The 12,016-nt window shown below is 43.8% G+C and overlaps 1 protein-coding gene across 1 annotated transcript in view; it reads right to left on the bottom strand.

Annotated features, from left to right (window-relative positions):
- Positions 1–9,247: 9,247 nt before the first annotated feature.
- The window catches only part of AKR1D1 (aldo-keto reductase family 1 member D1), a 34,503-nt gene continuing 31,734 nt past the window's right edge, over positions 9,248–12,016 (bottom strand). The window contains exon 9 of the mRNA XM_035561699.2: positions 9,248–9,412. Coding sequence (XP_035417592.1) covers positions 9,370–9,412 — 43 coding nt within the window. The 3' untranslated portion in view covers positions 9,248–9,369. The remainder of the gene's footprint in view (positions 9,413–12,016) is intronic.

Raw genomic sequence — 12,016 nt, 5'->3', positions numbered from 1 at the left:
ACTTTCAACGAAGGGGCAGCTTAGAAGGGGGACTAATTCCAGAAGAGAAGACAGTCTTTGGGAAATTAGAGTGAAGTTTGGTGTTCCCCAGGCGGGTGGAAAGTCCCATCTTCATGTACCATAGTGGTTATAAATAGGCAAGAGCAATTGCATGTAGGATCCTGGGAGTGCTCTTTAGGTTTCCTGTTATAAACAGTAGGCGGTTAAAGACAAGCAAACTTTAACCCTGACAATGAACTGAAACGCTGAATGCAATTGCTAAAAAGGCTGCAAGAGTTGTCCAGTGGAGACTGTTGCGATGTGGCTAAACCTGCCACACACAACCTAGAGAAGCCATAGGTACACGGATACAGCAGATCTGAAACCTTGAGCTAGGACACTTCTCTCAAAAAGAAGATCAAATCTTTTATACAATCATAGAATCATTTAAGTTGGAAATGACCTCTAAGATCATCTAGTTCAACCTTTAACCTAGCACTGCCAAGACTACCATAAAACTATGTCACTAAGCTCTACCTCTACACATTTTTTGAAGACCTTCAGGGATGGTAATTCAACTACTTCCCTGGGCAGCCTGTTCCAATTCTTCACAACTCTTTCAGTGAAGAAATTTTTCCTAATACCCAAACTATACCTCCCCTGGTGCAACTTAAGGCCATTTCTTCTTGTCTTATCACTTGCTGCTTGGGAGGAGAGATGGATCCTTACCTTGCTATAGCCTCCTTTAGGGAAGAAAGAGATGAAAATCAAGGGTTTCCATAGTCTTGCCTAATGCTCTGCTTAATGACTGCAGAGAAAGGAGTTGGTTAAAGGGTTGTGGAAATTACTTTTGTTCTTTTCACTGTTTCAAAAGATCAAATGTCCATCCTCCAGATTTTCAGAAGGAAAACCTCCATGCTTTTCTCAAGGAGAGAGGTAAATTGGAAACAAGAGCCTTCCTACAATCAAAACTTTAGTGTTTAATTCATGGTGGAAATAGACTGAGGCTTACATCTCCTCTCTGAGCTTTCTTCTGACTCTCCTGCCCTTTGCAAGCCCTCTGAGGTCCTGTTGCCCACCAGAGCCCCAGCTGCAATCTTAAGAGACACAAATGTGGCTGGACCAAAGGCTGGTGCTGTGGTGGTTGGCACCATACCATCCAAAGCCTCCACCCTGCAAATCAAGCCACATGTAATGCACCTCCTTCTCCCTATTGCTCTCTACATTGGGTAGGATGATTTCCAAAATCACACCTAAGCAGCCCAGTGCAGACCATGGGTTCAAGCCCCTCAGGTCCACATGTGGAAGGAATTTGTAATGTTAAATTTAATTTATCTCAAACTTCTCTTTTTGCCTTTTCTTATTTGCCTGCTTTCATTTTGAAGATCTAAGAAAGTTGCAAATGTGAAGACATCCCATACCCAGAAGCAGGCAAAGTGTGTGAGGTGTGCCTGCTCTGTGCTGCCCCTATGGGCACGGATTTGTCCTCTGTCTCCTGGTGCCACAGGGACACATCCAGGGCCCTGGCCAAGCACTGAGGCCAATACAGACCCCCAGAGTGAGCTACCCCAAGGTGCTGGCAGCAGCACAGCTGTGCAGAACAAAGCTGCCCTGGGAAACGCTCAATGACCAAAGCACGCTACTTCAGCTTCCTCCACTTGGGAAGGATGGGAAAGTAGGGAAGGAGTTATTTCACAGCAATGCCTGCAAAGAGCGTGATTCATTTATTTATTCTTCTGTGAACACCCCTGCTGGATGACTAAGGTAGATCTGCAGACTGATGACCCAGAAACAGTTGAGAGAAATTTCATACATAAGGGAAAGAAAAAAGTAAGTCAAAAGACAATAAAGCATATATGGTCTTTTATTTTCCCAGGTTCACTGGTTTACCTCACAGCCTGAGCCCCAGCCAACACCGAGGATTTGCTCTGGGGCTTTTTCCTACCTCTTCCCCCTCTCAGGTCAGGGTAACTGAGAATAGCTGCACCTGTGACTTCTTAACTTAGCAGCACATAAGCTCTCTGTAGCCTCTGGGTCTCCCATGTGCAGGAGTCTGGGTGGCTTGTTTGTTTTCCTAGTTTCTTTCTAGTCCTGGTTCCAGTTCAAGCTGCTGAGATGGGGGCTGATGGTTTCACTGCACCCTTTCGTTCCCTCAGGTAAAGTGTTTTGCACCTTGCCCTTGTAGGGACATGGGGGTGGAAGGAGGAAGGGAAAGTGTTGGATGGAGCAAACCTGCCGCAGTGGTGTGGGCCTGCACATCCAGCAGGCCTTTTGCTTCCTGCTTGGAGGTTGGCTTGTGAGGCAGGATGCTGTGGTGGTTTCTGAGGAAGGACTGGGTGTGTGCTGGAGGAAAAATATCTCTGGGTTTTGAAATAATCTACTTGATGCCAACCAATTAGGCTGCGGTAATACCAAGCTGATGCCCAGTTAATGCAGAAGGCTTAGGTGTTTTGTTTTACTGTTTAGACCCCGGTGACTCCCTGCCAGGCTCCGTCTGCTGTGTGAGGGTTTAGGCTGCTGTGCTGCTCTCTGCCTGTGAGCCCTGGGTGTCAGCGAGGTGCTGTGTGTGTGTGCCTGTGGTGGAGGCACTCTGGGTGTGTGGGAAAGCTGATGTGCCCCATGCCAGCACCATGCAGCAGGCCTCTGCAGCGGGCAGGATTCTGCAGTCATAAATACACTCAGCCTCCTGGCCGCAAAGCTCCAAATACCTCTGTTTTCTAGTATTCCTCATGGAGCACTGGGGTTACCTTTGTTAAAAAGGCGTTTTTCTTTGATGCACCTGGACAATATTAAGCCCCAAACAGTCTGCGGCCCTGGCCCCAGACAAATCCCTTTGAGTCTTCAGTCATATAATCCCATGTACAGCATGCAGGGTGAGGTGGGAAGGTTCTCCTCTTCCCACAGCATGTCTGTCCAGCTGGCTAGGCAGTATCTGATACAGCGGTATCATGCACTGGCTATAATACAAATAGCTAGGTTAAAACTCCAACAACCTTATCTGACCCTTTAACTGTTGTAGCCATGAGTTCCAGAGAGTAGCCCTGCATAGTTAAAAAGTCATATCTTGACTGATCTTATGCCCTTTGATTTCTCTGAATAGTTCCTCATTCCTGTACCATGATACAAGCTGTAAATACAGAGGTGAATGCATATCCCTTATTATGTGGTTGGCAATATGAGGATCTTGCTTCTCTCCTTACCACCCTAAACAAGCCAGTCTCTGTAGCTCTTAGCTGGCTTCCTTAGCTTCCCCACCCCTATTTTTACCCTTTTTCTGTTTTGACTCTGCCAGAAGCTGTATTCAGTAGGGCAAGTCTTGCCTTTATTCCATGCAAGGTTCATAATCCTTCACAGGGTCAAAATGACTGAAAGACGTGCAACATTGTTTCCTCATGCTTTCTCTCTCCTAAATAGTTTTGGTTTGTATGTCTTATCATCTAGCACAGCATAGCCATGTTTCCAAGACAAAAGCTAAAAGAAATAAATATTTCACTTGCAATGTTCTTTTTAAGTGCTGAGTTTTAACAGAGCTGGGAAAGAGCTTGAGTGAGTGACCTTTTCCTGGAGGTGGACCACGCTAAGGCCTTCTTCCTTGGTGGGTGGGAGGAAACCATAAGAATGGGGACAAGTAGCTGAGAGAGCTTTACAGGGAGTGACAGCATGTGAAGGGGAGTCTTGCTTGGCAATTAAGTTTGATTGAACTTGTTACGGGGGCAAAATATGAATATTGCGAAAGGAAACTTGGGAGAGCAGAGTCAGGATGGATGCACTTAACTGGAAAGAAGGTAAAAAGAATTAGGTTTGGAGGAATCCAAGATAATTAAACAAGTTCAATAGCTAATGACTATAGAGTGCTGGAACAACTGGTTTAGAGGTGTTTATTTACTAGGTGCAAATTGATGCCTTAATTCATCTGGATCTGTACTGTCTGTGTTGGGAAGTGATGCTACAGGGTTTGCTTTTGCTGTGGTAATAACCTCTAGACATGCAGAAAACCAAGACTCATATTTACACATATTGTGATGGAAGGGGCATTTACCTCATCTTTTCCAAGACTCAGAATCCTCTCTGATAATATAACTGGTGCTGTGTCCAAAAGAAACAGAAGAGAGAGAACAACTTGCATAACATAGGAATGAGCCATAGTACAAGGGATTCTTGTTCTGTGGGGGTGTTCTACAGTCAGTAGAGAACTGAGAGAGGATTGCACCGTGAGTTTCCTCCTTCTCAAGAAAACACATTATGTTTGTTAGCTACCAAGTCTTTACCACTTTTGCCCTAATGAATTTATTGTGCAAAGTTGAAAGGTTCAGTGGGGTGGCTGTAGACAGATCCCTTCCAAAAGGCTAGACAGCTTGGTAACTGTTGAGACATGTAGGTTTAAGCCTCCATAAGGATTTGAACCTGCCTTGCTGCATCACTTATCTGTGCTCTAACTACTGAGGGAAGGGAGCTATCTTGTTCCCCTCCCCTCCTCACCTTCCAGCCATGCTCTCTGAGAGCACTTTTATTGCCTCAAAGTCTTGCATGCCAAACAGACCCATTCTGTGAACACAGGGGCATGAGCCAAGCAGCTTGGTGGTCTCTGAACTGAAGATCTCTAGACTGATCTGAGGCTTCCATCCAGGTAGCTTTGCAGTCTACAGAGCAAAAACTGAGTGCCCCTCTGTGCCATGTGTATGTGTTCACACACACATGCATCTTTCTTTCCACCCCTTTCTCTGCCTCCCCTTTTTCCATTTGGTTCTGCTTTGCATTTTATTTGCAGCGTGTTGTCCTGTTGTGAGTATTGCTCATGCATGTTGAGTTAAGGTTCCCTGAGGAGTCTGTCTGGCATTGAAAAATTAAAATGAACTTTTTTGTTTTTGCACTCTCAAAGTCCTTTATTATAAGCTGTTTTTTTTGCTCCAGGGTGGTAGGATGTTGGGAAGAGCTGAAATATGGCACTGCTAAGAATCAATTAACAATAAACTGCACTAGTACCCAACTGTGCGCTGATTGCCCCACCCCAAAAAAGCAAATGTGTTTGCAGTTTAGGTCATAAGTGAAATAAGCATGTTGAATCTCATTCCAACATGTCACTCTCTTACTGACTTTCTTCTTCAACTTGGTGCTTTCTTCTAGATTGTGAAATCTGCCCTGTTGAGAACTGGGCAAAATATACGTATGGAAACATCAGCTTCCTCCCTGCCTGAAAATCAGGGGATGAGGGTCTTGCAAGTACCAAGCCAGTTTATTTCAAAGTGTTTACATTTGAAGGATGGCAACAAGGGAACTTCAGTGCTACTCACAAGGAGGAAGGTCATGCCTCTTATTAAGGCTATCAGTCAGGTTTATTGTAAAATATATGAGGGATCTGAATCTATCCTCTACCTGATGCAGAGACCTGAAACGTATCTTGCACATCCCAGGCTTTCTTTTCCTCTACATGTCTCTATAGCACTAGCTTTGCTTCCACGCTTATTTAAGTGGTTCATGAACTACACTGAAGAATGAACTCTGATTCTGGTTATAGAGTAATATGAATTTGGGAAAATACCAGCCTCTCTTACGTTGAATTCCTTTGCAAGTCCAAAGGATATGGTAAAGGTTAGATACGTTGTCAGCCTAGAGGTAAGTAAACAGCTTCTGAGGTTTGTTGGATTAAAAAAATGAAGTGAGGAATATCATCAAGTGAGGAATCTGCTCTGTGCAACCAAAGGAGTTGTGTTTTGTGACCTCTCCTGATGTTTGCAAGCCATACTTCCTGTTCTTGGTTATCACTACACTTTGGCTGGGAGAAAAGAGATCTCGTTTTCACTACAGAGCATCCAGCTCCACAGCACCTAGCCCTTAATGGCAGGTAAGAGATGAAAACATGGGAGGTGTTGCCTTCCCTTCTCCCTGTGTCCAGTTCTGTTTACCCAAAAGCTGTTCTGATTCTGGCTGATGGCACAGTGTGGGCTTGCAGCACTCACCCTTCCCTCCACAGGGTGAAATTCATGCCCTTGTAAAAGTTCTTGATAGCTTTGTGGTACAAAAATATGCAAGAAAAACACAAAGGGCAGTCTTTAATGTAAAGTTGTAAAATATACACAGGGCCCGTCCCGCTTTGCCTCTCAGTGTTTTCCCTCTAGCTCCTGGGGCAGCTTCACAGCATCAGGAAAAAACTGGGTAGATATCCCTTCTGAAATGAAGTATTTTTGCAGAAATTTAGTCTGTGCGAAGACGAAGCTCTGCCCCACGTGGAAATGAGTTCAGCTATCTAGGTGGGCAGCATCCCTGTGTGACACAGTAACTGCTCAGCAGTGTTTCCCTGTTGCCTCACCTATTAAACATGAGCATGCCCGTGCCTGAGGAAGGGCCAAGATGCTGCAGCGGCAAAAGCCTTGGGCTCTGCCCTCAGCTTGCGTAACACCAGGGAAAGCTTCCTCCTCTGACAGCCAGGTAAGCCTGTGCTCCAGCACACATTTGTGGCAACTGTATTGCTGCTGTGGACGTGAGTGTACCACTTGGTTTTCTGCTGATCAGACCAGCAGCTCTTGGGTTGCAAAAATGCGAGACACTGCATGGGTTGTTCTTGTCTGCTGTAAAGTCACTTGTGCATGGCTGAGGCAAGCTTCTTTGCTCTGGATTTCTTTTCACTTTGCAGCTACAGGAAGAGTCACAAACTACTTGGCTTACCTATGGTAACTGAGTTTTCCCAGTACAGGTCTTCGTCTATTCCAGCCGCATGTAGTTGCCATTAGAGCAGGAGGTGCTTGAGCCCCCTCTGCCTGCTCCTGGCCCTTCTGTTGGACGGGGCTGCAGGCAGTACTTGGAGCAACCTGGTTCACACCAGGCAGCCTGCTCAATGTGCCTCTGAAACCTGCCGGATGGGAGCAGATCGGACGTGGGGCTGAGGCTTGTTTTTTTTTCCATCTCTTTGTGTAGCTGCTGGTGGAACACATTTCCCAACCCCCCTATCTGCAGGCCTGTTTGTTCTTCCTCCTCCACATCTTTTATTTATATGGCAAGATGGAGAACAATGGGGAGCAATGGTCTGAAACTGAGCAAAGCGAGGGGAAAAACTAGGCTAGACGTCAGCATCAGTTTCATAACTGATGGAAACAACTATGGGAGCATTAGCCCCTGGGAAGAGGCTGAATCTTTTTCATTGGATTCAAATGAGACAATGCAGAGGAGGAGAGCTCTATTAAAATTAGAGGCGAGGGGGAGCAGCAGGGAAAGGGATTTGCTGGCACATCTTGGGCCAGAGGAGCTCTCACAGTCCATCCTGCCTGTTAACTTAGTACAGATTGAAGTCTTGATTATAGGGTATTTCCTGTTAGAGAGGCTTCAGCATATCATCTTACTCAAGTTTACAAGGTCAAATGAAGGGATTCTGATTTATTACAACCTCAGGCCCTGCCTAACTTGGTGGGGGGGAATGTCTGGAAGGAACAGATTGCTGAGAAGAAGCTGGTATGAGCTTTTAAGCTGGGCATTAGTTGACATTTGCAGTATACAAAATGAGAGCTTTGTCAAAGCTGACCTGAATTTCATCTGTGGCCAGAGACCTGCACCTGGTCAAGTTACAGTGCAAAAGCTTGTACAGTGCTACTGTGTAGCTGGTGAGCCCTGATAGCTCTATTTAAAGTGTGTGCTTATGAAGCTACTGGAATAACATGTTGAGTATGGTGGGAACTGTGCCCCTCTCCAGCACTCAGATTTTTAGACTTGGATTTTGTCCAGGTTTTTGGTCTAAGTGTGTAATAGAATAAAATGGGAATTGCCCTTGGATAACCTTGGCAAACAGAATATGTTTTTGTTGCCACAGCTTTATTAATGGACTCATAAATGCTGCATAAAGGCCATCCCCTCTGTGATGGGGCCTGGCTTCTCTAGAGGTGCCCATGGAGCTCATCCAGGGCTGGGATCCACTGGGTCCACCTGGGAGCCTTGCCTGCTCCTTCTGTGACATGGTCACCCCTGTACCTCTTTGCCTCAACTCTGAGGTGCATGCCCTGTCCCAACAGAAGTGTCTACATGGGTTGTCTGCTCTGGTGCTTTTCTTATTCTAGACACTCTAGGGATAAGGAACATCAATGGTAACAAATAAAAGCAGATGATATAGAGCAAAGATCATTTATGACCTACTTTTCCTGCAGCACGTAGATTTTAGTACATGAACTAATCTTTCTCTGTATGGTTTGGTTTCTTCTCCAGTACTTCTCTAGCATACCTTCTCCTGCAGCAGGAAACTGGAGTGCCTGGGCATGGGAGGGAGGGAAAGTAGCCTTCTGCAGACGAGGACATGGGCTGACAGATTTACAAGCTGCTAAAATAGTTTAGCAAAATGCTCTGAAAGAGATTCATGCTGTAGGGTTAGTCTTTCTTACACTGGTGTCCGTGCTTTTCCCCTTTTGTTACAGAAATCTGAGAACAAGATTGAAGGAAATGCCAAGGCTTCAGCCTGGCTCCTTCTGTCTTATTCCTACCCATTTCCTGGACCTGACAGTGCTCTGCAATCTCAAAGCACAGTAGAAAGTGGTATTTAACAAAGGCAACAACTTCCTCCTTTAAAACTCAGTTTACTAATTAAGAATTGTCTTGGCCAGAAGTTAATACAAAAGCCCGTAAGAACTTCTAAGTGAACAGAAATTTTCTTGGGTGAGACAGCTCATGGAATAGGAAAGTTTAAGGGATTTTTGTCTTCAGGAGATGAGGCTCTTGCGAAGTACCTGCAATAGTGCTAGCTCCAGAATGGCTATAATCACGCAACACTATTCAATGCCATCCTTACATAGCAGCTCAAATGTAGAGCCAGAGACTGGCCTGTGCTTCATTGAGGCTGCTGAGCTGAGGCAGAGGGGATATGAACATGCTTATGTTGTGTTAGGGCCTGAACTAGTTGTATGGGTACCAGCAAATACACTGGTCAGAGTAAAACAGGCTTCACTCCATGCAGTAGTGGATATTTATGTTTATTTGCACACGCTCTTAAAATCCAGTCAGTTCCCTATTTCTAAATTTCACTGGAGCTGTGAAACAAAACAATACTGCTTTACATCTACTGAGGCAAAAATTCTCATTTCAAATTCAATGGTGAATGTGCCATTGAATGAAGATGGTTTGGCTTGCTTGAGTGTGCCTGTTTTCAAGAGAAATCTTCAATTTTATCAGTTGTCAATTTTGAAACTTAAATGCTCATGGAGCTCAAGTCTCTTAAGCCAAAACCCTAGACTCATCGGCTTAAATAGACGTGCTCTTCAGTAGCAATAACAAACTGACAAGACAACAAGAGGTAAATTCCATGTTTTTAATGCTGATTTGAACAGTCTCCCATAAAACCAAAGCACCAAACATTGGGTCTCTTTCAACCAAGTGTAATGACGCTGAGTTAGGAACCTGCCTGAACACACTTTGTTTTCAGTATTCATCACTGAAGGGGTACTCTGGATGGTCACGCCACCTGTGGAGAGGTCAGATTGAACAAGTAAGCTTCTCAGGTGAAGCAGGTTATCTTGTCACTGAAGCAGTTGTGCCGTGTCAAGCAAAACTCTTCTCTTCCCTGAAGAATATAGGCAGCCTTCATGGAAGGCTATTCTGCTGATTCAGATGCTATTTGCTCTGAATAATCTTCTCTGCAGGAAGTAAACCCATGCAGTTATGGAGAGGACAGTGAAGGACCATTTTTTTGGGGTCTACAGATCATGTGCCTTAAGGACAGATGGGGCAAGAAACAACAAGAGTTTGGAGGTTAGTCATTCTTCCTCTATTTGTGGGTTTAACTCATGTTACTGGAAGTGTTGTAGGGAAGGGGTATGTCCCCATTATGTGCATGTTGTGGAATGGGAGGATGACTTTGTTCAAATGTCCAGAAATACCCTCAGATAAAGAGGCTATAGTTAGAATGAAGGTGGAGACACCAGACTGTACTGCTTTGGCTTATACATGTAGAACTGGCACAAACAGGTCTGGGTCTTGTTGGTCCTTTCTCCAAGTGGCTGCTGTATCCAGCTAAAACCCACTAGCTCAGCCAAGGTGTAGATGTGCTGCCAGGTTAATAACACCAGTGACATACAGCTTACAAAGAAGCTTTGGGGTGACACAATTCAGGAAAGAAAGGGATGTTCATAGCTGCATGCTATCAAAGGCAGAGATGCTTCAGGCTCTGGTTTTAAAAACTCAAGGAAGATGCATGATTCAGGAGCAGTATAAAAGACAAGACGCAAATTCCCAGAGTAAACTGCAGGTGAAAAATAGCACTCGTTGTCCATTAATGGCAGAGTGTTGATTATATGTGGGTTGTGTTGTGTGGGTTGTGTGTGTGTGGTTTTTTTTTTTTTTTTTTTTTTTTTTTTTGAGAAGATGGTGCTAAACCACAAGCCCTGGCTTGACAAACATTTTCCATTAGCAAAACCAAGAATTTCTGAAGAACTCTCTCAGGTGCACCATGGCAGCTGGCTGCCTTGCCTTACAGCAGAGCACAACAAATACTGGCATTTATCCCAGCTGTGAATCGTTCCAATTTGGGAAGGATACATTTCACAATATTGAAGCTAACTGACTGGAATACATCAAACATTTTGAATTGGTTGTGTCAAAACATTTCATTCTGATATTCAGCCAAACTCAAGTGTTTACACATTAAGAGATTGAGATGGTTCAAAAAAACAAGCCACAACACTTTGGTATGTTTGGTTTTGGTATAATTTGACAATCTCTAAGCCATCAGCGTCACAATCTCTACTTTCTATCTATGGAGCATGCTTTCTAATCAGATCACACATGTTCAAAGGTCTGAGTCCTCTTGTGTACCAAAATGATTCACTCAAAGGAGATAATGTAGCTTGGAATAAATGGTAAAGAAGAATGTTCATAGTGGAGACTTGGAGTACAAGATAAATCCAACAGACAGATTACTGTAAAACTTGCCAGCACAGTACTTTTAGATTTCCCAAAAGGAGAAGAAACCATTTCAGATGGAGTTCTTGAAAAAATATGAGTACTCCAGAAAAATAACAATTTTCTGCTCAGAAGTTTAATTTGCTAGCTCATTCCAATTAATGCAATATTATGTTTCTATGGGCTTATATCATCAGAACAACAGATTTGGATGTTGTACCCACAACAGCTGATAACTGGAATAACCACAGGAAATCGGGATTTTTCCATTCCCTGGCATTTGCATCACAGCAATGGAAGGTTTTCGACAAAGTTGGCTAACCAGAAGTCTTTCTGTATGACGGTTTAACCTTTCAGATACCTGTTGTTGCATAAAATAATAAATCTCTCTAGACTAGTAAGTCATGTGTTGCAGTGCCAACTCCAGACACTTCAGTGCAAGAACACACTTGTAGGTAGATACGGGTTTACTTGCTCCTTACATGTCAACATCATTTTTCCAAGAAGTTATTTTTTTAAGTTGAGGCCAGACTGTATTTAAGCATTTTCCCCAAACATGGCACTTCTGTAATAAATGGAGCTGTCAATGTCCATCCCATACATCCTGCTTTCCTTGTCCTCAGTGGCCTTTTATGACTGAATTTAGTCAAATAAAACAGTTCATTTATTAGTTTTGGATTAGTAGCCTAGAAAGTTCTCCTGTGGGCATTTACATTCTTTAATTTTGCTTCCGGAAAAGGCTCTTGCATTTGCACCAAGGTTACTTTTCATGTATATCCTCACTAACAAATTTTAAATGATGCTATAGCTCAACTTGGCTATGAAAAAACAATTTCCATTACCAAAACACACATAAGAATCTGCTAGGCCTTTTGTGAGAAGCCTTCTGGAACTGAGTGCTGCTAATTGATGGAAGGCTGTTTTAAGAAACTAAAGCTTCAGAGCACATTGCTGAGCTTAAATGTGAAAGATGAACTCCATTATGATGCTTTTAACTTGGTTCATATTTCCTATCGTATTTATTCAGCACAGTAAGTGGTTTATTTGTTCCTTTGCAAAATTCCCCCTATCTTTTGAGTGACAGTCAACATTTTAGAGTGCTATTGATGCTGCTGTCCTGCTTTTCATTATCATTAGTGCTTGAGCACACTACAGTTTGGCAAGATGC

Source organism: Cygnus atratus, chromosome 1, assembly GCF_013377495.2.
Source record: "Cygnus atratus isolate AKBS03 ecotype Queensland, Australia chromosome 1, CAtr_DNAZoo_HiC_assembly, whole genome shotgun sequence".
Lineage (NCBI taxonomy): Eukaryota > Metazoa > Chordata > Aves > Anseriformes > Anatidae > Cygnus > Cygnus atratus.
Note: the sequence above shows the minus strand (reverse complement) of the source record. Positions and strands in the feature narration are given on the sequence as shown.